We start from the raw sequence: 26090 nt of genomic DNA on the forward strand, positions 1-26090 counted from the left end.
GACTTTATTAAAATAAAAATGACAATTCCCTGAACAATGCAAAAAAATATCACAAAAATGTCATTGTACATACATTTTATAAATATGGATATCCCGAAATATGTAAAAAAGAAACACATCAAAATAAACAGTGAAGCTACATTGTTAACACAAATAACAAATAGCATTATACAAATAATATTACATAATACATTACATAATACACAAATAACATTATATAATAGTTTCAAGAAATGACAATATAATTTATAAAATATCTACAAAAATTATATCATAATTTTATTAATGTCTACTTATAATTTAAAAATAAATGTCATATATTTAATTGTGCGCAAGATGAGCTAATTCTTTGAATATTATAAATAAAGGTTTTTTTATAAATATGATTTTCATTTATATATCATTTATGTATTTATATTAATCCATATTGAATATTACTATTCTCTTAATCCGTAAAAATGGATGTCAGAAACTACTAACACTTATTTCGAAATTGATGCAATTACTTACTTAGTTACTTAATAAAATTTAATATACACATGTGAAATTTTTAATGAAATTAATGGCAACACAAGAGTGCACAATGTTTTTGCCCAGCATTACTTCACAAGATAACTTCAGAAATAGACTGTTTATTATAGTAATTACTCTTTATGTAATTACTGACGGGTGCGGCAATGAAAATTAAAATGCAGTAATATATTATCTACAAACTTAATCAAATCGTGGATTTAATTTCGTTAATGTTGTTGGCATTATGACATTTTTCTTTACAATGTAGGTTTGAATCTTTGATACCACTTTCACATATACAATTTGCAATATATCAATTCCATTTAGTATATTGCATTAACGATTGTCTGTATATGTTTTATATGACTAGCAACCTTCTAATGACAATCTTTGATTTATATTATCTACCCTTAGCTTCATTTCCCTAAGTATATCTGCAGCAAGATCGTCAACAGTGGTATACCGCACCTTAAAAAAATTAAATATATCTACAAGGAACTCGATCACTTGATCCCTAAAGTAATGACAAGTAGAACGTAGACTGCCTTCGGAACCTAAGAATCCCCAAGCGAGGACTGGTATGACATGCTCGGAGATCGCATAAAAGTGTGCTAAAAAGCCTCGATCATATTTCAACATCCTTCTTTTACCTGCGAGAGCGGACCAGACTGCCGTTCCTATCGCCTTTAAGAATAATTAATAATCATGTTGAAAATATCAAAGAATAGAAAAAATTAATATTCATGTACTTACAGTTTCTCTAAAACTGGCAGACACCCATCTATTTTGAACTATAGCTCTGATGGGTGGTAATGGTTTCTCCACATCCTCGAATGCGTCTAAGAGTATAAAATCAATGAGTACATCATAGAAATTCATGCACTTGACACCTCGCGCGATCAATTCTTCTTCCATAATACTATGATTGCGCGGTTCTCGCAAAAACTCCAACATACGCTCGTAATGCAGCAGATAGTCTTTAGGTTCCTAATAGAAGTTTCTTTTCTTAATGAATTTTGAATCACAAATATTTTTTTTATATTTATGCTAATTTATTCGAATAGATAAATAATTTATTCTCTTACCCTATCTGCGTATATAATTAAATCGCTAATAACTTGGCGACCTATATCCGCCATAAATGCTGCTGCTGCGGGTGAGTTAAATAATTTTGTATAGGCCTGACGTAAGCAGTACACTTTCGCTAAATATTCTACGTCTGAACCGCATTTTACAAGTTCCGTGTGCAATCTCCTATAATAATATAAAAGCGTTACATATATATATAGTCGTATGAAAAAAATGTATATTATATCAGTCGTTAATGATGATTTACCTGCAAGGAATACCTTTGTCCTCGTATTGTTTAAGAGCTGCATGATAAAGTTTTTGCTTCTCAAAATGTGGAAAGAGTTCTGAAAATTCTTCGAATTCGCGCAAATCCGCAACCTAAAATATTTTTATAATATTGTATGAGTTAATTTATTTTATTCTCTTTTAAAATAATATTAAGAGAAGATCGTTTGCAGAATAGTTTATTATAAAACTTACTTATTATAAAATAGCTTGAAATTATACATGTTATAATATGTATAATTTAAATTAATAACATCTCACAGTTACTCGATATGTCGATCTCTGCACATTATAAATAAATTGTATTTATTTGCATAACTTACCCCATCGCGTGCAGATTCAAACGATTCGGGCGACGATGCAGCATCAGCTTTATCCCTGATGCCAGACATCCGTGTCCCGACATTCGAAGTTTTATTGAGACTTTCCTCGCTTTCATTGCGAAATAAAACAGAGTGCTACGAAAAAGAAAAGAGATAAATAACGAGGAGATTATCGAAAGAAATAAGACAGAACTTTAACAATTTTATACATATACATATAATTAGGATTTAAAAATAATAAAAAAAATCAAATTGCTCTCGGAGAAAGTCATGCACTTCCTATGCCATTCCAACGTCCGCGACAATTCTCGACTGCCGCGGTGACAGGTCAAATGACTCGTTGCGCTAATTACCCCCGGGGGCGGTTGTCATTTAAATTGGATTAATTCCCGCAGTTCTTTTTTTTCACTGGACCGGCAGAAATTGATGATGAATGCCAGCGGAATGGAACGGCATCGGCACGATGACCGCGGTCCGTGAAGGATAGACCCGAATCGGAGAGTCTTTCGTTGAGTCACCCAGTACGATTTCAGGAAATTCAGCATCAGCGTATTAATGCGAAATAACGCCGTTACCTGATCGAGGAAGAGCAATTCTGCGTGATTCTGAATTTGATAACCCATGTCGAGCAATTCCTGCACGTCGTGCGTGAACGCCGCGTCGGCTTTTGACGGCAGAGCCAGGATGTCATTGCTTAGGGTCGAGCTAAACGCGGTGAGCGCGTCTTCCCAGCAGTAGAGCGCCTTTTCCAGCGCCTCGAGTCCTATTAATGAACAGTATCAATTTATTTCAATAAAGGAAAGATCGGTATTTTCACTCGTAATAACAGAATAAAAATAATTTTAAAATTATATTATACATATATGTATGTATATGTATATCCTCTCTAATTAAATATAATTTTAAAATATTTCAGAAATATAAGCGAAAGAGAGTTAAGTTCGGCTTAGTAGAAAATGCGCATAACAAATTATCAATGTTATTGATAGCAAAGCTTAAGAGAGTTCACACCTGCATCAAATTATATAGCTATACTATTTTATTTTATTATGTATACAAGTAAAATATATAATTATTTCAATACATTCTTTAATTGCAAAAACTTAAGTTCGAAATCTAGTCAGAAAAGAGAATATATATTTTTTCCACTATCCTTCTTCCTCAATTTCCACAAATACAATTACTTTCTTTTTAGAAAATTAACGGATTCGAGCGAGATTAATCTCGATCCGGTTGACCGATACACAAATAATGGTGAAAAAGCGAAAGAAAAAAAAAAGAGAGCACGGTTTCGCTCGCGAAAACAAGGATAATGGGAATCACTTTAAGACGCAGGATTCGAATTCCAAGTCAGTGACGCCATTCTCTCTTTCTTCATTTCTCCCTTCTCTTTCTTTATTCAATCTTCTATAAGTCGTCAGAGAGCGTTCACCAATTTGTCACAACGGAAGTCCGTGTGGAGCACATACCGTGCTCATTTAGGGAGTCTCTCCGGCTAATGTCTCGAGAAGGCGGGCCCATCATCATTTTCAATCTGCGTCGTTTTATCACGATCGACAATTATACAATGTTTAACGAATTCAGAACCGAGAAGTCGATAACAATCTTGTATGACAATTAATCATTTTGAATCACGTTAATTAAATAAATAAATAAATGAGATATACACATCTTCTTGAAAGAGTTATATTTTTATATCTCATGCTTTTTAATTTGGATGTTCTAATTAATAAAATAGCAATGTGATAAATATTATATCGATTCGATTGCGATTAATTCTTCAATTTTCTTGAATTATTTTCAGCTTTGAAGAGATGAAAAATTTAAAAAGTTTTATACACCAAAGTAAATGTCAAATGTCAAGATCGTGTGAGATGGAAATGAGGAGTTTATGAAATATAAATCTCGGACGTTGCGTGTACCAAACATATAAAAATTACATAACGCCACTGAAAGAAAAAAGCGAGGTAGAGGCAAAGCACAAGCTAAACACATTAATATATTCGAACGAATACTAAACCCTTTAATTCATTGATGTGTATCTTTAAAATTCACATTGAAAGAGCGATGTCGTAGGTCAAATGGGTTCAAACCGACATACATATATACGCTCGTCGATACGCGGCCTCCGATCTTCAGAGAAATGGATGAGATATCGATTCGTCGTCGACGCGACACCGGTGACTCCTTGTCTGCGACAACGCTAATTTCGTCCTCGACTTCAATTTCAAATCAGGGCGAGATATGCAACAGCGAAACGTGTTTGCGAGGCTCGCCGCTTGAGACGAAGATCGCATTCCTGAAATTAAGCGAAGGACTAGAAAGTCAAAACACGGCAATGCGTGTTCCGCAGCTGCGTTAAAAAAATTCCCGTCTTTTTAAATAATTATCTTTGCAAGACTTCTTAAAAAGTTAAAACTAGAAACGAGCGGGCAAAATTTATTCTTACAAATGAACCTTTTTTCTTATGTCATCTAGAGAAACAGCAATGTGTGCTAGATGTTCATACGAGAAATTAAATTCTTCTACATCCCTGAAAATAATACGTTCTTCTCCCCCTTCCTTTCCCTATATATCCCGAAGGAATTTATCTTCATTTCAAATCAAATTATAATTTTAAAAAATAATTTAATTTCCGAAGCAATATGTATAGAAAATTAGGAAGTGTGGCATATCTGCAAACATTTTGGAAGTATGAGGCATTTTACCGGGGCACCGGGTCAACTCCCTTGAAAAGATTAAACCTACCTACCTACCGCGATTTATCGGATTGGCATACCGGTGGCCGATCATTACGCAACCCCTTGGATAAGGGATGTCGTAAGACACGGAGGGATGCCTCCCCGGAGAAAACGCGGCAGTGCGACGCCGTTGCACACGGCGTCAATAATACCCCCCCAGAATGACGTAATCGCTGGGCCGGCCGGTCATTGGAGGATGCGTCATCCAATGGTGAGGGGTCGATACGACACGCGGTCCGCGGATTGCGCGCGCGCGTTGCTTTGAAGCTCGCGCGTTTTGCGCGCTAAATGTCATTTTTCTTTAATCCTTAAATAATGCATCCGTATCGAGAATGTATCTCCTATTTTTATGTCATTCGAACAGCTATTTTTAACGCCGAAACTATGATTGGGATTGGTTTGTAAATTCGAACAATAAATCGTCGATTGCGATAAAGCGTGCGAAGGGGATAAAGAATTCTCGAGGGGACAATTGTGTCGAAATTGAACATTGACTCGTATCTTCACATACGTGGAGATAGATGCATGTGCGACAATCCTGATTTTCATCCCGAAATTAAACCCGATGAATTAACTCCACATTTATACTAGACGCATGTAATTCAAAATGATAAACGTCAAACGCGTTAAACGTCAAGCCATAAATACAGATAGAACTATTGTTAACAAGATCATATCGTTATACCTATCATATATATTTTTCACGGTTTGTCTCGCATATATTTTAATCTTTCACAGGAGAAAAATACAATCGCAATCTTTCATTTTTCAGATTCGAATAAAAGATCGTAAAGTGGAAATTACAATGCGCGAATGCGCGCGCAGGCGAACGGTAGGGAGGGTCAATGAGAGCGCGACGAGGACGGAGCGAGCGTCCAATGGACGCGCAACAAGGATAAACGAAAAGTACGAGAACGGCGAGGGGAGAGAGCTGGGAGAACTTCGCTGTTACGCGCTGGCGTTAGTCGTCAGTCAGTTACTCGGCTACGTTCGACGGTGTCGGTTTGTCACCTGTCGATCGCACCTACAGCAAGTATTCCCGCCCGTTTACGACCGTTGACACGTCGTTGAGAATTCATCGACCGAAAGTAATATAAGATCGTCCATTGATAACATGATCTTTGCGAAATAAGATAAGAGAAAATCCCGAGTGCTACCGCCTGCGATTTCGCTCTCGCGCGCGAATTATTTGGATTAAAGGCTGTTGACGGAGTACGCCGAAGACCCGGAATCACGGTGAGTGATGATCTCGGTGATATTCCGAAATTTTTTTTTTTTGTGTGGAAATATATATATGTACATACATACATTGCGGAAAATATGTTTTATTTCCTCGTTGAAAAAGAAATATATGAATCCGCGACAAATATCTCTGGTTGATGTACGTATTTCGATACACAACGCAATTTCGTCACGATGAGCGCCATTTAAAGATCCAAGAGAGTTCGATACGCGAGGCGTTACGTAGTATCCTCGGAAGGATTCACCCTTCCTCCCCTTCCTCGCTTTCCTTCTCTGTTCGACATCCTTCCCGCATCGACTAATACTACATTTCCGCCTGAAATAGTTTTCTGTTGTAAATTACCGCGATATTCTTCGTTCTGAGAGAAATACTACTATTAAATATACACGAATCTTTTACATTTTCTTGATGCGCGCTAGTTCTCCCATTTTCGCAGTCTTTCAGGGTGGTGGGATTCTGAAAATCGATATTTGATAAATTCTCGAGACGTTATGCACCTGCGATGTATTTCAGATGGGTATTTTCAAACGTTCGACGCGATAAGATTCTCTTGAAGGAGAGAATATCAAACTGTAAATAAAAAAAGATTACGTTATTTCCGGGTGTATCTCTTTAATAACCTTATTTTTCCAACATCTTATCCCTCTTTCGTCCGACTATTCGAATAGATCAATAGAATCGATCCTGGCTTTTCTATTCTCGACCGAACAAAAAAAAAAAAAAAGAAAAAAAGGCGAATCTTATTGTTCCCGTTCGTGAGGGAACGCATCTATCGTGAGAGAGATCGAGAGTTCAACAATATTCAGCCTCGGGCGGTTGTTAGGAGGCAGAGGAGGGAGGGGGGAAACACCTGGGCGTACCTTGTTTATTGCGCAACACTTCACAACAAACAAAAACCCGTGCACGAGAATGAGGTTTAGAATTTAAGCGAGTATACGAAGATTGTCACGATTTCGCACGCGGAGAGAGAGAGAGAGAGATCGTTGAATTTTTAATTCAAGGTTATATACCATCCTTCGCGCTCGTTGCACGTATACAAAATATTTTTATCGAAAATTCCAGCCTGAAAATTTATCTCCCTGAAGTTTGAACTCAAACGTGAATTTCCTCGTCGCGAGATTTAGGCTCGCGTTTCTATGGGGGTCAAGTTCAGGGGTCAATAGCTCGGTCGGGCGGCGGTGTGTGCTCGCAGGCGGTGAGCCTCGTGAACCTTTGAGGAAAAGTGAATGCCGCCGTGGCACTAAATGCAGCAAAGAGCCGATAGCCGGCCGCCACCACGAGAGCCGCGATAGCCGGCAGATCGATGGAGGTGCCTGGTGAACTTGGAAATTCCCCTAGCACACGCGCACTTCCTCGTCGCTCTTTCTTCCTCTCTTTCTCTCTCTCTCTCTCTCTCTCTCTTTCCCCTCTCTTTGTCTCTTTCGTTTATGCACGCCGCTTATGTGGTACACGCGCGGATAATGCACGCTCGAGTAAACGCGCGTACACGTCTGATGATTAAGAAACAGGTTATCATCGACTCGCGAAATCCGCGCGAGATGATGATTCATCGAGTTACCCCGAGGGTATTCAGGGCGTTCTGTCAAAAGAGGTATATTCAATCTTCGAGATAATCTTGATAACGTGAGCTGACAAGAATGTCAGATTTTATTTAAAGCAAGAATGGAAAATACTTTGATTATTACTGTTGATTTTTTCATTTTTTTTTCTTTTTTTTTTCTTTTTTTTTCTTTTTTTTTTCATACAATAACGCTTCATTTTGATCGCTTCGTAAGATTACGAGAGTGAAATCAGATCTCGTCAGAAACGCGTGCGATCAGAAAGTTCCGATTATTCTTATCAATTTTTCCCCGTACGTTTTTCTTTTACCCGGCAATCATATCATTCGACTCCTTGGGAATAATATCTAAAGATAGCCGTCGCCCCCCCTAATTTTTTTCGATTTGCGCTTGGTATTGCGTGAAGAGGAAGAGGGTCACTTTCCGTTGCGTGACCAAAGGTATATCGTTGCGACAGGAATTATACAGATTAATGTATACATCGCGAAGTTTCCGCGACAACAATTGGCGCGATTACGAAATTCCTAATATTATTGCATTAAAGCCAATTTAATCGCGAAATAGTGACGCGCGTGGTATCTTATGCTACAACGGATGCTAAGTAATAATGTTCTCCAAGGCAATGAGATGGATGGCCAAGTGACATTTCGACGCACGCAATTACGTGTTCCGAAATCGTGAAGGGAAAATAGAGAGTTGCCCTCGCGCCTCTAACAAAAAGAACGCTGGATTTTATTTCGCGTACAAATTATTTCCGCGAGATAATAATTGTAGATTGGATAATCGTTTTCCGCGGAACCCGCTGCAATTTTGTCTCCTTTCTGACTCTCGATTGACATATCCAGTACACGGATTATGAGATTTTAGCTTTACATATTAGATCACGCAATCACCGGTTATTTTTCTAATAAACGTCCACTTTGTTTCCCGTATTATTATTCTGCTTTATCATTATTGATTTTTTGTGGTTTTAATTAAAATGCTGTACGCGTTTCGCGAATAATTTTCCTTCGCATTTAAGAAACGTGTAGAGATATGTCTACAAAGTTATTTATCATCTAGGAATAAATAGAGATATGTCTACAAAGTTATTTATCATCTAGGAATAAATCTTACAATTTAATTTTTTATCCTGGTTTTTTTTTGTTACTACGATTGCGTATGTAATTTTGCTACTTGTCGAAGAATGATGACGGATGCATTACACGGTGCATTTACGCAACCGAGCGCTTTCAGTATAATTAATCGTAGGTAGCTGTAGGGTGTAACCCGATTTTCAGGATGAATGTAGAGAATTCGCGTAATGCAGTCTTTGCGTAGAAAATATAATTTCGTACCGAGTGACCCGATTCATCGTTTGATTTTCGCTTTGTGAATCTTCAATCGAGCCATCAATAATAACATTATGTTATTACATTAATATCACAGGCTTAATTAAATCTAAGTGTATAAATGAATATCGATAATGACTAGTCCCATCAAGAGGGATATTAAATTTCCCGCAAACATAATATGATAATTACTTGACAATCGTGCCCGCGATCGAGCTGTTTACGCAACTTAAGCGACGATAAAATCTCTCACAGAAAAAAATTTACGACTTCTTTTTTTTATATCTTTCCTCGAATTTTCTAACAATTCTTAGCATCATTAATTCTTACTTTTAGCATTTTTTTTATATCGTTGAATCTTAATATTTATGATAATTTTCACTCGACAGTTGTTGTCTTAGCTTCTTTTATGTATTATTGAAATTATCCGTATATCTATACGGAATATTTCGCATCACGTTATAGAGTGAAGTCTAAATATAGTTATGGTGAAAAATGAAGAGTCACGGAAGAGATTTCAACATGTACACACACACACACACACACAAATGCCGTCTCTTACGGGGAGCGCGCAAAAAACTTTCTCGTCCAACGACGCGTCGATGGATGCAAATTGTCAGCGTAATGAGATACGCGATCACGTTGGATATTAGGTAATAGCGACGAAGCCCGCCCCCGTGGGTTGGAGCATCTCCCGACCCTGATGAGGCTAATAAAAGTGACATTATTACACGTCCCGGCCGCGTCGCAACGAGCCTTTAACCTACACCGACGACCGCTCGTTCTGATTTTCATAATCTGGTTCACATCGCGCGTCTCGCACACACACACGCACACTCTTTCTGTCTTTCTTCCCTCTCTTCATCTCTCGTCTCAGATTGTGTTCCTTTTCTTCAACGACGCGACCAAGTACGAAGGACTCAGAATTTGTTCGCATTTTTTTTTTCCATTCAACGCCGCTGGGTAATCTAGATGCCTTCACTAGGAGAATATTAATATTCCCCGTATCCTTGGAACGAGACAGTTCGCGAACAGCTTGTGTATACTCCAGCGACACTAAACACAGCTGACTCTAAGAGTTACGTCAGATAAAAATAAACATCACGTTCGATAATTTTCGAGATGAAAATCAATCACATCGCGCGTAATTCATGATTATTTTTAGGACATTTTATTCCTCAATTAAGCTTTGTTATTTTATGTATTATTCTGTTATTGTTCTATAAATATGTCTCTTTATATGACATTATTTATTCCCGTTGTTTACATATAAAATTTTATAAAAAAAATTATATATATATATATATATAAAATATTTGTATAAATGACAAATTTTCTATGATCTCATATTTCTACATATAATAAAATTTACATTCTCATGTATATATATTTTGTATATTCAGAAAAGAGGGATATACTTATATAGTATAGAACATAATAAATATCAATTTATAGAGATCTATCGCGATCGCGTGGAAGCAAAGCCTAAAATCGTACGTGTACTACTCTTTTTTCCTTGCCAGGATATTGGCTTAGTTATAAAGTAAACCGATGGAGGTCATACTGAATTACGAGAGCCCACGTCATCAACCATGAGAGAAGCTCCTCTCGGTAAATCTCGACTCGATGAATAAGCCCAGAGTGATACTCGTGATTGTTCTTTTTTGAGTTCAGGAAAGGAAGGGGAGCGGCTCATTATCTTCTTTCATTAGTATTTATTCCGAGCCGAGTAACGGTTGCGGAAAACAGTAATAATGGATTCTTTTTATAGATGATCGGCCGCGATCTTAGTTTTTCGCGATCGGGAAATTATTACGGACTGGATAAACACGAGATCATCGATTTCTTGTTCGTGATACATTCGCGTAAGAGAGTTGTGGGATCGAGTAATTAAATTCTCACCAAAAGGAAACTATATCAGAGACTCGTCAAAGAAGACTTACTTGCTCAAGATCAGCTGATTGGTTTTCGTCTCGAATTTATTTGTCCTGATGAAACTCCAGAGACAGCCGTGTTTCGCGTGCACTGTTTGTCTTATCTTCCGTAACTAGACTTCATCCATCCGGTGAGAATGGATAGGAGAAGCAACGAGAGAACGGAGAGAAAATTATGTTCTGCGACAATGGAACAATCGTTGTAATATCGCGACGATCACAAAGAGAGAGAGAGAGAGAGAGAGAGAGAGAAAGAGAGAAACTGTCAGACGCAGAGAATCGCGGTTAAATTCCCGATGCCGCACGATATCGCCTGGGGCAATCGAGCGACGGAAATGACTTTAACAATGGCGATGTAGAGACGGTCTCCGGTTGCATAGGTGCCCTTGACAGTGACAAATTGCGCGACGACGTTTTCTTCCGCCCTCGTCTTACGATATCGAAGGAGCGAAGCCCGGGGTAATGGCACCTTTTGCGCGTCAACTCATCTGACGTATTTATCGATATACCGACTATTAGCGTTTAACCCTCTCTAACTCGCGAGCGACGAGTCTGCGGATCTTCCTTGGCTTTGTCTTAATCGAGGGAGAAGAAGAGAGGATCGTCTCGTACTCTTTGTGCGCGTTCACCGTAGCCCGAGTTAATTAACTCCGAGATCCTCTCCGGGGACCGTTGCTCTACAATACTGGTCGGTGAAGGAAAATGAGAGATACCTCGTCGTTCTCGAGGTCAATGCAAAACGTTATCGATTTACCGTTCGGTCGAGCGCGTGCGATGGCCTTCGAGCGTGGAAACTGGTGAGAAAATTCATCAAGCGTTTTAATTCGAAAAGATCGGCCAGTTCTCTCTCTCTCTCTCTCTCTCTTTTTCTTTTTCTCTCGAGAAAGAGAAAGAAGGTGAGATTTGATTTCCGAGAGAGGGTTCTCCACGGTCAATTAAGCTTTTACGTTTCGCGAGATCTTTTTTCATCGGTCGCAGCGTATGTTAGAAAGTACGGTTTTGTGAATTTATGGACAACGGTTGCGGTCGATTTCCTCTCGCGAGATTTGAAGTGCACGGTCAACACGGATCCAGCCGGCTAGGGAGAAGTAAACATCCGCGGGGCAACATGACGTAAGGCGATAAGAGCCGAAGCTGAGACGTCCACACACGTTTTGTCTCGAAGGTAACCGGAATCTGAACGGCTCGTATTTCATATATAACTCTTGGTCGCTCGAAATGTCATTGTTACTGTTGTTAGTACGGGAACGTGCGCAAACAAAAACTAATTTGCTTCTTTAAAAAAAAATATATCGATCAATGAACGCATTAATTTGTTTATTTAATTATAATTTTAAAGTATCATAATATTTTTTTGTGTCGTAGATTATTAGATATTTCAAGTAAATATTCATGTTAAAGCATTAATATTATAAAAAGAAGAGAAAAATATAGTAAATAACCTTAATTAATTTCAAAGAGAAAGCTCAATGAAAAAGATTGCGCTAACGAGATAATGTTTATACCGTTCAACCTAATAATTAGTTTCTTATATATTTCTCTCTATTATCGAAAGCAAGACATATTTCGAATGCGTGTATCCAAGTGAAATACTTGGTACAAGAAGTAGGAACCAAGCGTGAAAACCGAGAGGAATACTCGTGTTTTTTTTCCCCTCTTTCGAATTATTCGGTGAAAGTAAATGCTAGAGAGGGCCCATCTCAAATCACGGTGATGCAATGTCGGACGCAGCATCCGAGAGAGAGCTTTCCTTCCGCGTTCCCGCCTCTTTTTCACGCCGCTTTTCATTACACACGCCACACTTGAAACCGAGTCAACTAGAGCGGAGGGGGAGAGAAGAAGAGCTTTTGTTCCTTTGTGGACGCGCTCGCGAGCGACTTCTTTTTGTGAAAGAAAAGTGTATACCGACGACAATGAATCTCTTTACTTTGCGGCGTCTCGGCTTCACAAGTCGTCAATTTATTTCTTTGTTGTTGTTGTTGTTGTTGTTGTCGTTATCAAGGGGGAGTACAGGATTTCTTTCTTCTCTCTCTCTCTCTCTCTCTCTCTTTTTCTTTTTCTCTTCGCCCACATTTTGCAAGTCTCGCACGTGCCGAGAGCGACGGGATCGCAAAGGAGACTTCCCGACCCTCTCGACCGATTGCAGTAGGTCTGTTGCAGCGGTAGCGGGGGTGTTATCATGGTAACGCTGTCCGCTGATAGCGCATGTGGCGAAAATCGATATTTCCTTCATTTCGTATTCCGCGAGGCAAGGACATGTCCTATCTGCCTCTCCCTCTGTCCCCTGTACGAGACGTGCCCCGCAGTTAGGCTGCATTGTCCTCGATGCGAGGACACGCGCGTGATCGCATTTCCACGCAATTCTCCTGCATCCTGCGGAAAATCCTGTTAAGATCTGTCGACATTTGTCAAATTATCTTTCGCAGCCTAATTATATCTTTCTTTCAAACAAATGATTTTCCTCTCCGAAAAAAAGATCCCCTTTTATTTATTAGATGCTTTCGATCAGTTTCTGCCCGTATTTTTTCAGTGCATAATGAAAGATGGAAAGAATTTCGCGTAGAATTTTGGGATCGGTGCCGGAATAATCGCGAAAGCATCGCACGCGAGCTTCCGAGAGGAAATTACTATGGGCATTTGGGTCCATTTGAGAGAATGTATGCACTTTCTCTTAAATTATACCGGCGATATTAGCGTGCCGCTGTAATTTATCGTGAAAGTCAATTATCTAATTTCGTCGGAAATAGTCTCTAACTACCATTGCTGCACATTTCACCAGTGGATAAGTTAATATGCGCGAGAGGCGACCGTGTATTATCTCCAAAGTCGATATGGAATTGTAAAAAGCTCCGATAAATTTAAATGATTGAGACTTGGTTATTGTTTGCCGCCGAGTTACCTCTATTCCTGGATTCGCGAATAATCGATAGGAAATCGGGGTCACTGCTTCCCTCCTCTTTTCTCTCGTCAACAGTTGACCTCACGTTATGCGTAATTGATCGCGCAAAATTGATCCGGAAAACCTATTATTACTCCAGAAAGCACGACAAAGATCAACCTAGTAACATTCATTTTTGTGTATTGCAAGCTGAAACGTTTTAATAAATAATTATCTTATCGAAATTTTTTTTTTCCAATTTTACTGTCTTCTCATTCGTACTTGCAGCCGGGAAGAAGAATTAGAAATCAAAATTTTTGACTTTTTCCACGAGTTATAAATAAAAAAATTAATGTAATAAGCAATACGGCGCCGGCTAAACGATAAAATATTCTTTTGTGGGAAGATTAAGGTCTCTCTTAAAGTCCGGATTTTTTGGGCCATCGCGACAAACTTGCCGAAGTATGTGGCCCAACACACATTGGTCCCAATTAAGTAAGCAAACGTTTGTCAGGGTCACATATAAAAGTTGTCTGCGCCGCAGTTAAGGCCAGTAGGTCACCAGCGCATCAAATGTAACGCGCGAAATGTAACGCAAATGGTCTTTCGCATTACGTATGAAGGACATCTTCCTACTTTAACGGAGATATCCTGTAAGTTTTCTTCTGCCGACTGCGATACGCTTGACGTCTCGATAAACGCACTGGCCGTAATCTCTCTCTTTCCCTCCATCAAGCTGGCCTATATCGCGCGTTGAATATCAATTTTTACGATTGCAATCTCGCGAGGGCTTCTCCCCTTCTATATAATCATAGGCAACGTATACGGAATGAGAATCGCGATGCAACGACGTGAGATCGATCCTCTCTCGATTCGCACACGAGCCATCGTCGCTCAACTCGTTATTTTCGTTCATTCACAGAGGGCAATCTTCTTTACAATTTATTAATCGAGTCTCGACAAATGCTTCTTTCTAAAAAAAAGATAAAAAAAGATATGAATCGTTGAAGATCATTCATACGATTAATCTAACGTAATCTAAAATGAAACGGCTATAAATATATGATCTGAAAAGGAACGTCTTGATCCAATCTGATTCTGGCTCTTTTGAATTACATCATTTCGATGCACGCGGCAAGGTTGCAAGAGTGCTGCAAGAGCGTGTGCAAAGTAGATCCATGAATTACGGCTTAACGCCCACGTTCAACGATTTTTATCACCGGCAAGAAAAGAAGCATGTCTGTATGTGCAATGTAAATATCTCGCATAGCGCTGCGAGAGATTGTTCCTCGCATATATATTCGCCGAGCGTGGAAACGAGATCTTCGCATCGAGGATACGTGCGTATATTCTTGTTTTCGACCTTCGTCGCGATTCCTCGATCGTAACTGCGATGTTCGGGATGTGCAATATATTCTGAGAAAATAGATCGATTAAAGATTGGAAATGAGCAATTTGCTACGCGATTGCTCAAGCTTCGTCGAAGACTCTAGGGATAATTTTAAAATTTTATTTTCGTACAAAGTTGCGATGAGACAATCTGGATGTAAAAGAGATTTTACAATTCAGCGAACGAGATTCATTATTGTTTTACGAAATATTTGAATTAATATCGATTTTCTTTAGAATTATTTTATTTAAATGAATCAAAAAATTTTTCTCCAGTATCTTGTTGCGCGCGAAATTATTATATTTCCGCTGTCGCAAGATACACTCGCGGATATATGCTGCGAAAGAATATACAATTACACACGCCGCGTATATCTGTTCTTCGTGGGGAGAGAATCGCGTTACATGCTGATGCAAGCGAAACCGCGGGGCCTCACCTCGCAATTTCGCGGCTTTTTAACGGCGTGCGCCGAATTAGCGACCTGAATTAACGTCTCTATGCGATTTTTGCTTTCCGGCGAAACGCGTAATAAAAATTTACGACGACACGACTTGGCGAAGTGACTCGTCGCGACCGCGCGAAAGGGAAGACGAAGGAGAGAGCCCCCCGACTTCCGACACGTGTTTACGATACCTCGGCGCCGCCTTAAACCGGTTAGAAGTTACACTGCAGTTAATTTACTGACAAGCCATCGCGAGTAGAGAGAGAGAGGACAGAGAAGTGCTTTATGACATAGTCGCACCACTCCAAGTTAAGCGATAATAAATCCGCATACACGCTCGTCACATTACACGAGTTACAAAGTCAATGTCGCGTCGTCGTAACTTGTATCTCGTTTGCGTGCGACGACAGGATTCGAAGAAAGTCGCTCGAAAGATAAACCTCTGCCAGATTTAAGTTAAACGATAATAAAACCGCGAGTAAGTTCTTTCGCGAGATACAAGACAATATCCGCGTCATTAGCTTTACACCTCTCGCTTTATCCGATGAGACGTTTTTATCGCTCATCCGCAGGAAGACAAACTCCTCGTGAGAACGGAGATCACGGAGCGAGAAAAAAAAATAGGTGACGCGTCAGTGTTCGCGAAGAATTACGCGGATACAACATCAATGGAATTGATGGCTAACGGGATTTCTTATGCTGCCTATGTGTAACGAAATTACATCTATGTGGATTAGAACGTATTCAAGGAGCGATGATGAAAACGCCAATTGTAAAAAAAATTGATTGAAACTTCAGACGAAGTATCTGCAGGTTTTTTGCAGATATCCTATTGTCTGAGTTTTCAGACACTTCAATTTTTAGATACATTCTTCTGAACTTTCAGAAAAATGACTCTGATGATTAGACAGATGATTGTCTGAAATTTCTTTCAGATCCCGATCCGAAAATTCAGACAAAAATGTGTTTAAATTTTGAGAAAATTTTTAGTGCAGAAAGGGAAAATTCATTCGCATCCTACTCTGTATTTTCTGAATATTTACTCAACATTTTTTCAATTATTCCGATATCATGTTTTTTTCCAATAGAAAGCGATAAATCCGAACCGCGACGCTTTTCACGATTTTCGTAAACATGTTATTAACATGGATTACGTCATAATTATATAATCGAATTTTTTTTGGCATTTGCCATTATTTAAATCGAGCAATGTCCTCGAATTTCTAAGCAGAATAAAATCATTCGATAAAATTCCTTCGATAAAATTCTTAAAATTTTCATCAGGTCATACTCGTGTATAAATTTGTCTTTTTAATCCATTTTATATAAACACGGACACATAACGCGCGATTATTTAATCGAGGATTACGACGATGCGTGCAAATGTTACGTAAAAGAGGAGCAAGTGTGAGATTAAAAAAAAAATACGCGAAAAGATTATCAGCCGCGTCGAATCTTTCTGACAATTGTAGCGATGGCGTCGCGACAATAATGCAGCCGACAATGGCAACTTCCGCGATACCGTGAACAATGTGGAGCGGAAGAACGTTTATGTCAGTGTGGAGAACGTTTGATGTGACTGGTGTGCGCGAGATGGAATATCGATAAATAAAACATACCGTGCATATATAAGTCACATGATATATGTCTTATCAATCTTGAATATCGATACGACCGAGAATTAATTGCGCGGATAACTGAATATGATTTACACGTAATATATACGCAGCATGTTTGATCATTAGAGATAAATAAATTATTTAACTATGTAAAGAATAAATAAAAATTAAATCTCTTCGAATGGAATCTCTTAAAGATAACGAAATTGATCCTTTTAGGTATCCGAAAATTCAGACAAAAATGTGTTTAAATTTTGAGAAAATTTTTAGTGCAGAAAGGGAAAATTCATTCGCATCCTACTCTGTATTTTCTGAATATTTACTCAACATTTTTTCAATTATTCCGATATCATGTTTTTTCCAATAGAAAGCGATAAATCCGAACTGCGACGCTTTTCACGATTTTCGTAAATATGTTATTAACATGGATTACGTCATAATTATATAATCGAATTTTTTTTTGGCATTTGCCATTATTTAAATCGAGCAATATCCTCGAATTTCTTATGCGCTAACTCTCTCCGCATCGACCTTAATGTTTTTTTTCTCGTCCGTTATCGCTTGTGATACCACCATTAATTAACATCGGGGACGACATTTCAATTACTATCCCCATGTCGTCGCAGTTCTCCCCGATAAATCGTCATTAATCCTCTATCCATTACAATATCATGCGCAGTGCATGCTACGGTATCGCAGAACGATATTACGGCAGGTCACGCACGTTTCCACTCCGCGAAATTCTTTTCTGCCGAGAGAGAAAATCGATATATTATACTTTCTCTTATAATCTTTTCCTTATGCTATTTCGTATGTTATCGATTAATTCGCAAAGGCGCGAAACGAAACAAATCGACCTTGAGAGATTTCGGACTTTGCATTTCCAAATTTAGAATTCAATGTAAAAAAACCGGTTTATTTCCTCCAATTTTGCGAAAGATCGTTTAATGAAAATGACAACAAAATAAAAATGTTCCTTTTTTGTTCCGATTCCGCTTTTATGCGGAATCGCGTTCCTTCATCTTCGTCTTACATGTCTAATTTTTTTCATGTTATTTTCTAACAAAAATATTTAAATTTGATAAACTCACATTTTGAATGAGATATTTATGAATTTTATCTAAACTTTCGTAATATCATTCATCGCTCATAACAGCAGAATCTTTCGGAATCTTTCCCGAAGAAGAGTTCTTCCACGCTTAGAGTACGATGCAAAAAATCGAGAGCGATGTAAAGTAACTGTATTATCGTGTAAACGGATACGACACGGAATCGTTTACGATTATCCGAAGTCGATATACTTAGTTGAAAGCTTATTATTGTTAGTCGGATTCGGGGATATGAGCTCTCGGAACAAAAGATGCCGCCATAAAAACGCGTGCGAGACGAGAAACTGCGTCTCTCGATCAGGGAACTTGGCCGATTATTACGCGTCCAAGCACTTACGCAACACGTAGTGTCCTTATTTACGCAGCAGTCGCGTCGATGCATTTTAACGCTACTCTTGACTTATCACCGTTTGCGGCATCAAATCGAACGATTTTGGATTCGGAAAATTTTCGCCGAGATCTTTTGTCGTCATTACTTAAAAATAATCATTTTTAATAAAAATATTAACCGAAATTAATTTCAAATTTCTTCAGCTCGCTTTTCCATTCGTTTAGGATTGTCGCGAAAAATAGGCGACGTTAAATGAATTACGATTTTTTTTTTTTTTTTTCCTTAAAAATATGTTATTGAAATCGTTCTCAGGAAGGAAAGGACTTTAAGAAATAGGCTCTTTTTCGTTAAAACGTACGTTAAAACTCGCGTAGTTTTTTTTCTCTCGTTTCTCGCCGAACTAAACGAAGCGAAAACACGAAACCAAGAGCAAAACCGAGCCGGGATCCAGTTATACTCGTGGAAAGAATGAGAGCGAGAGGGTTCCCGGCGTTAAAGACACGCTCGGCATAGTAAGCGGAAACGTAATCACAAAGCCCGAGGGGCGGCGGCTCAGGGAGTTCCTCTCGTTGCGTTACGTTACATTACAAAACTGTGCTCGCGTTTCTGTGTGGCTGTATTTTTTTTAATTTTTTACCAACGCGATCGTAATGTGCAATCAGATAGGGGGACGCCCTGTTGCATGTAATATCACCGGAAAATCGCGCGCATTTTTTGCATAGTTCGGTCATGTCGGCGGTCATCTGGCAGAAGAGTAGAGGAAACCAGAGAAAAAATATGAGAGAGATAGAAAGCAATATTTAACTCTTCACGATCCTATATCAAAATCCTTCTCCGAAGTGATGCGAGTAAGTATTAAACAACGTTTTTAGAATATTGTCAAGAAAATTTCCAGTTCAGAAATTAAATCGATAATATTAAAATAAAGACGACCTATTTTTTCAATATTGTCTTACTCATCGCCTTAATTCAGACTACAAGAGGACTAAAGAGCGAGCATCGCTGCATAATAAAAGAATTTTACTCTATGTTCCTGACTCGGTCAATTAAAAATTAACATTCACATATTGCAGATGTTCCGGCAAAGGAACTGTCACTTCGCCCTGGGATTGCTCTGCTGCATCATAGCATTGCTGTCGACGAGTACCGCGGACAATAGCGTCCACATACTATCGAAGTATCAATTGCTTACCTCAACCACGCTCAAGTGGCTGCCGATACAGCATTACAACCCGAATGAATTCAAGGAGATAGTCATTGGTGGCTTCGAGAATATAGCAGATGGCGAAGGTGCGACATTTTTATCACAATGCGTCGTTGCGTGTATCTTCAGCTCTGCAACATTGCTATTATTGTGTCGAGACGAGAATGTTATATTTATATTTGTAGAATTAGATCATCCGAGATAATACCAATTAGTCTTACGTCACATTAATATCGGAGTCGAAATCAGAAATGCTAGATATTCGGGAAGAAATAATATATTGTCACATACAGATGAAAATTATGCCAATCAAGCGGAAAAATCGGAGGTGAGAAGAAGGCCGCTTTACGTGTGTCGCGCGATGCACAACAGCATCTGGGTAGCTGGCACGCAGAAGGATAAGGAAAGGGTTTGCACGGTGACGATGTACGGTAGCGTGCAGTCATATGACAAGTACGAACTGTTGGAAAACATCGATGGAGCCGCGCGTATCGCGTGGATTCGCCTGGATAAGTATTTGCAGTCTCACGTAGGCGCGGTGTACGTTGACAACAAGATGCTGGTCGCCCGACATATGGTTCCCAAGGACAAAAAGGAGCCGCGATACACTCATTACATCGGCACGCTCAGCTCCGAGAACTTTGGCAACATTATCTACGTGAACGAGGTGAGTTCTTTGCTAAATCGCGAAAGCTACCACACGAAATACTTTAATAATAAGATCTCGATAATATTAAGGATCGATGAAAATGTGTCGAAGAGGCCTTGGCAGAGATGCTGAGGGCGAATAAGCCGTCATTTTAATGGCGAGGCATCGAAATAATCAACTTGGGCATCAGGAATCGAGACTATCTAATATTTGATTCTCCTTTACAGGACGGCAAGGAGGAATCCGCAAAATCTGGCGACCATTTGGTGGAGACTGAGCCGATCCGTTACGAGCTGAGTTCCGTTAAGCTCAACTGGCCTAAGAGACGCGATGTTAAACCACGCATATCACGCATACTCAGTAACGTGACGATCACCAATCATGGAGAGGAACCGGCGTCCTTAGCGGAAGCTTGCACATATACGTACAAGTACTCGATCTACTGGGGTCGTAGGCACGCAATCCTTAACGGCCTTATCACCACGATCACGCTGGCTAACGGCACGTCCTTGCCGAACATAACGTGGGGCATGCGCGACGAGGAGAATCGCACGGAGGCTTACAAGTGAGTATCAATCTCTTCAGCTATTGATCTTTCTCTCTTTCTCTCATAGGCGCAATTGAAATTCTTTTACGGATGTTTAAAAATAAAACAATTTATTTTGATAAGAAAACATAAAGAAATATGGAGAGATCAATATCGAAGCGATTAAGTGTCTATTTAACCTTTGACTTTTAATAAATTTTATTCTCTCTATCCTCGTCATTGAGCTTCGCTTACAATAAAGAAGCGTGGAATAATCCTTGACATCGCGCGTTTAAATAGTAGATTGAAGAAAATAATCCCGAGGATTTATGGTACAGAGCAACGTTACGTGACACTCAGGCGGTAAAAAAAACGCGAACGTACGGTTTTTACGACGGTATCCGTAAAATCTCATCTCTATAATTAGATATAATTAGAGCGCGGGCTTATTTCGCGTAGCCGTTTCTCTCTCCCCTGTAGACGGTCCCTCGAGGCACTTTGTCACTTCCTGTACATCATTGAAGCTCTCACGCGGCGGACATGAGACTAAAGTGCATTTTGCGACTTCGTGCCACCCTTCCAGCTCGATGTGCCCTAGAATACTCCGCGGCTTAAGTGACGCTTCAACGCAACGCAATTACGATGTCCGCGCATCAGATCCGCGCTCCAGTTGCAACGTTATGCGATAAACTAACGATATATCTGCGTCGAATCTTATACTTGGAAAGAGAACATAAGTTTTTAGGCCAGATATAACGGTGCTAATATTTAAAAATTGAATTGTTCCATAGAAACAGAAAAATACAACAATTTGAAACACATAACGTATGTATCTTACAATTGAATGACTAATTTTATGAACATGTATCTATCAACTCTGAGAATTCTATTCTAACTTTCATTAATTGACGGGTTTTTCATGAAATAAAATTATTTATTCATCCGACAAATTAGATCGAATCCGAAGAAAGAATCTGACGCGTCTGTTACAGCGTGCAAGTCTTCCTGGAACCCGGCACGGGTGTGAACGTGACACTGAAGGCCAATTACACGGATACGGAAGTGCCGTACAGCGCAACCTTGATCTCGCACTACGAGGATAGCGCGACGTTGTCGCGCGTGATCAGCGGCACTCGACAGGAGGAGACCCTGCTCGACATCGTGCCGGAATTTGGACCCATCTACTTTCTGAGCAATTACAGCGTGGTGCCGACCACTGTATCACCTCCTACCACGACCGAAACGCCGACCACGACGATCGCGGCGACAACGACGATGCAGCCGCCGCAGGAGACGACGCACCGACCTCGGCAAGCGAGCAACGCGGCGGATACGGTAGACCATGACGAGAATCTGATCGTACCGCCGAAGAAAATAGACATATCGACGAGCATGCAAAACGACGACGGCGGCCCGTTATCCCTCAAGAACAAGGGAGATTACTCCAACGTCGCGTGCGCAAAACCGAGCTTGTTGACGCTCATTGCTTCGTCGCTGCTGCTGTTGATCCTTCATAGAATTACGTGAAGATCCGATCACTACGGGCCACCTCCTTTAATTTCCTAATCCTCTCCCCTCCCCTTCTGCAATAGTAATATATAACTCAGTAGACGTACCGAAAGAAACAAAAAATATTAAAAAATATTTAAAAAAGAGAAAATAGAAAAAAAAATATACGCGAATCAGAGTAATGCTGTAATTTCGTATAATAGCGATTATAGCGTGTATGATTCCCCCTTATTTGAACACGCACTCGCTAAATCACGTCGGCACCGCGATGCTGATATGCTTGCCTTTAAAAAGAAACTCGATATATAATATATATAATACACAAATATCTCTATATTATTATACACGCATCTTAGGAGAGCGCAATAAGAAAGATGTATCTTCGCGATTGAGGGATGAGCTAGTCTCGATAATGAGTCAAGTACAAGAACGAAATCGATTATCGATACGAGGTTTGGATTAACTTGGCTGCGAAACGTTTATCCGTTATGCTGTTGAACAGCTGATCGTTGTGACACATTGTGACATTCCGTCTTTTTCTAATCCCGCTGTGAGTCGTGACTTTCCAACCATACTGTATTATATCCTATGCCTTTGCAAAATGTATTCTATAGATCCTTTAGGAGATCCTAATCGCTTCAAAAGATGACGGCACATTCTTTAAGGATTATTATGTCTCAGGAGAGAAAGAAAAAAAAGAGCTATACAATCGCCGTGAACAATATGGATAAGTAGTGGCGTAATATACCGTCAGAAGGTGAAGTAGAAGTTAAAGCACAACAGAAGAAAAAAAAAGCAAGATACGCGAGTTGATTCAGCTATGATATATTTTTGAGAGATTGCCGATATAATTTTAGACGATTGTAAAATTTATAAGGATAGCAAGTAAGAGAGAAACGTATAAGGAGTGTAAAAAATGCATGGGTACACTAGTTCTCGCAGTACTAATTCGATCAAATTCTCGCTATATTACAGTGAAACAATGATCGCGCGCATTATTTAATATGCAATAACACAATAATAATTATTTTCTTTTGGCTTTAAAAGAGCAGGAATATGAACGATTCGTATGTACCCATCTCTTACACTCTATAAAGTAATAGGATATCTGCAAATATCCTAGAATATGTTGAGAAAGATTGTAAGCAGAAAGATGAGGACCCACTGGTATATATAACAATTGAAATTGTTAAGATATACATATATATGCATGTATATGTATTTCTTAATAATTTATTAATAAGAAGATAGAATATTTTGATACGTGTGCGAACTATAAAATTATTGAGTTTGGTGTTTGGAAAGATTTTTTGTTTACTCGAAAGATTAGGAGACAAGACGTATCATTTTTTATACGCGATTGCGTTGTCAGCATTTTTATCGAAGAAGTTTCTATATGTACATAATATGTATTTCTATATGATCCTTGATAGTTGTAATTGTGTAGTGTTGAGCTTATTTATATAACATGATTTATAGATATTTTCTCTATAAAGAGAGCGTTACAAGTACAATTCTTATATATATTTTACTATTAACCGACATAGGATTAACGCGATACACTTATTTCGGATTAAAGCGGGTGCTTCGTCTCCGTGTTTAAAACGACGTTTATCGACGTCCAAGCGCCCAATCAACCACATTTATTGTGATATTCAATAAAAACTTTATGTAGACACAAAACAAAAAAAGGAGAAAAGAAAGCACTCTCTGTTGAACAATTCGTTAATTATGAGAACAAGCAATAATTTGTTGAGAGATGAAAAAAGGTTTGCGAAAAAAAGAATAAAAGCGATGATAGAAAAATTCAAATATAATTTGTAGTATTCCCATACGCGAATGATGATATTTTTTCAATGTTCCACAATGAACATGACGTAAGTACGAAGCAGTGTGCAAAGCAACGTAAATTCAAAGAAGGAAATTGTACGAGTTTATACGATGAGATCGTAAATCTATTGCTTCTTGACAATTCATTCTATATGCCGATAAGCAGAGACGTAACTGTCCTAAAAGAAACTAGCTATCGACTTCGGCAAAGCTAAGAATTATTCTAAAAATATCTATATTTGATGCAGATGTATTATTTGTGAATATGCTGCTGTATTGTACATTATCATGTAAATATAAATACTATGTACATATAAAAATGCTTACTCTATTGACAGCAATGCTGTCAGTTTTAACCAAGTAAACAAATTGTTTGATACAAAAATATAAAAAATTAAATACATATTTTCTTATAAAAATTAATTATAAGAAAGATGTATCTCCTTTAATATCAAAAGATAAAAATATCCATTATCTATCATTTTACAATGTTTTGGCAAACTTTCTACAAGACTGCTTAAATTTTAAAAAATTTTTATGTTGCAGAAGTAATTTTGCATTTGCTAAATCTACAATTTAAATTTTAAAAAAATGCAAAATTATAGATAAAAATCAAATAACTTTACAAAACAAGACTTGATATTAAAATTAGATGCTGAATATTTTTCTTATGTAAAAGAAAGAGAGAGAAACATGTTTATTTAAATTATATTAATTATAAATTTCAAAGAAAAAGAGAGACTCACCAAGAACGCCATATTGCTGCGGAGTAAGTCTTACATCATCGTCTGGACCTCCTGGTACAGAAGAAATAAGCGATGCACGATCACTGATATGACTTCTAGTACTGGCTTCGCTTCTTCTTGCCCAAGATGCTTGCGACAGTACATCTATATGTTCAATATAAATAATATTTTCTTTATATAATCATTAATAATATAAAAATATTCATTCAAATTATGTTTAATTTTATAATTTGTGTAACAATATTTACGTGATATTACGAAAATATTACCAAAATTAGAGTTCTTAGCGCTTGCTAATCTTGTTTTATAATCTCTGAAAAGTCTCCTGGAAGGTGGAAGAGGATGTCTTCGTCGTCTTTTCAAAAACTGTGCCAATCCTCCCAATAGTATTGAACCACTAGCAAAGCAGATGATAAAAATCTAAAACACAATTAATTTATAAAAATAATTAATACACAATTAAGATTTATACTTTTACGTGAAATAGATTCGATAATAATAACATTTGTTACGCGATTGTTACATGCAACTATGCAACTCTTTTTTTTATATTATTATGTAACAAGTACAAATAATTATGGTATTTGCTATAACCTCGAAGAGTAATTCATTCTTACCTTTTGCGTACGAGAAAAGTGTATCGTCGGTAATGAGAACATGTAACGTTGATATAATGTACTGAAGAATTGTCGCACGTTAAAAAGAGACATTGTCATTCACTTTCTATTATAAACAATATTAAACCAAAATCTACGCGCGCGTTGATAAACCGATGATCGCGGACTCAAAGAGCGAGAAAAGCAGCTTGTGAAAGCTCTTTCGCGCGAAAGCTGCCATCTGCAGAATATTACAATAAA

At 38.5% G+C, this 26090-nt stretch overlaps 2 protein-coding genes across 3 annotated transcripts; one reads left to right on the plus strand and one right to left on the minus strand.

Annotated features, from left to right (window-relative positions):
* Positions 1-212: 212 nt before the first annotated feature.
* On the minus strand, positions 213-26070 carry LOC126853931 (mitoguardin). The gene is made up of 9 exons (XM_050600139.1): positions 25851-26070; positions 25503-25653; positions 25234-25377; positions 2768-2955; positions 2193-2327; positions 1850-1962; positions 1599-1767; positions 1267-1500; positions 213-1197 (listed from the first exon to the last, which is right to left on the minus strand). Exons 1-9 carry the CDS (start codon positions 25947-25949, stop codon positions 880-882), a joined length of 1551 nt encoding a protein of 516 aa, XP_050456096.1. The 5' UTR covers positions 25950-26070; the 3' UTR covers positions 213-879.
* On the plus strand, positions 5898-24807 carry LOC126853946 (protein unzipped-like). Of its 2 annotated transcripts, none has more exons than XM_050600184.1 (5): positions 5898-6169; positions 19843-20059; positions 20267-20640; positions 20850-21187; positions 22141-24807. In XM_050600184.1, the coding sequence occupies exons 2-5, from the start codon at positions 19843-19845 to the stop codon at positions 22673-22675; spliced, it is 1464 nt and encodes a 487-aa protein (XP_050456141.1). In that variant the 5' UTR covers positions 5898-6169; the 3' UTR covers positions 22676-24807. The 2 variants fall into 2 exon arrangements, with proteins under 2 accessions (XP_050456141.1, XP_050456132.1); XM_050600175.1 differs by lacking the exon at positions 5898-6169 and adding an exon at positions 19150-19617.
* Positions 26071-26090: the final 20 nt, after the last annotated feature.

The sequence above is a fragment of the Cataglyphis hispanica genome, chromosome 1, assembly GCF_021464435.1.
Source record: "Cataglyphis hispanica isolate Lineage 1 chromosome 1, ULB_Chis1_1.0, whole genome shotgun sequence".
NCBI classification, from domain to species: domain Eukaryota; kingdom Metazoa; phylum Arthropoda; class Insecta; order Hymenoptera; family Formicidae; genus Cataglyphis; species Cataglyphis hispanica.

Bases quoted from the DNA above. Each gene is read 5' to 3' on its own strand.
- LOC126853946 (XM_050600175.1), top strand. The intron at 20,060-20,266 runs GTGCGACATTTT...TGTCACATACAG, and splicing joins GAATATAGCAGATGGCGAAG to ATGAAAATTATGCCAATCAA. The intron at 20,641-20,849 runs GTGAGTTCTTTG...TCTCCTTTACAG, and splicing joins ACATTATCTACGTGAACGAG to GACGGCAAGGAGGAATCCGC.
- LOC126853931 (XM_050600139.1), bottom strand. From the start codon at position 25,949: ATGACAATGTCTCTTTTTAACGTGCGACAATTCTTCAGTACATTATAT. The intron at 25,378-25,502 runs GTAATATTTTCG...TTGAACATATAG, and splicing joins CGCTAAGAACTCTAATTTTG to ATGTACTGTCGCAAGCATCT. The intron at 2,956-25,233 runs GTGAGTCTCTCT...GTTCATTAATAG, and splicing joins GCAGCAATATGGCGTTCTTG to GACTCGAGGCGCTGGAAAAG.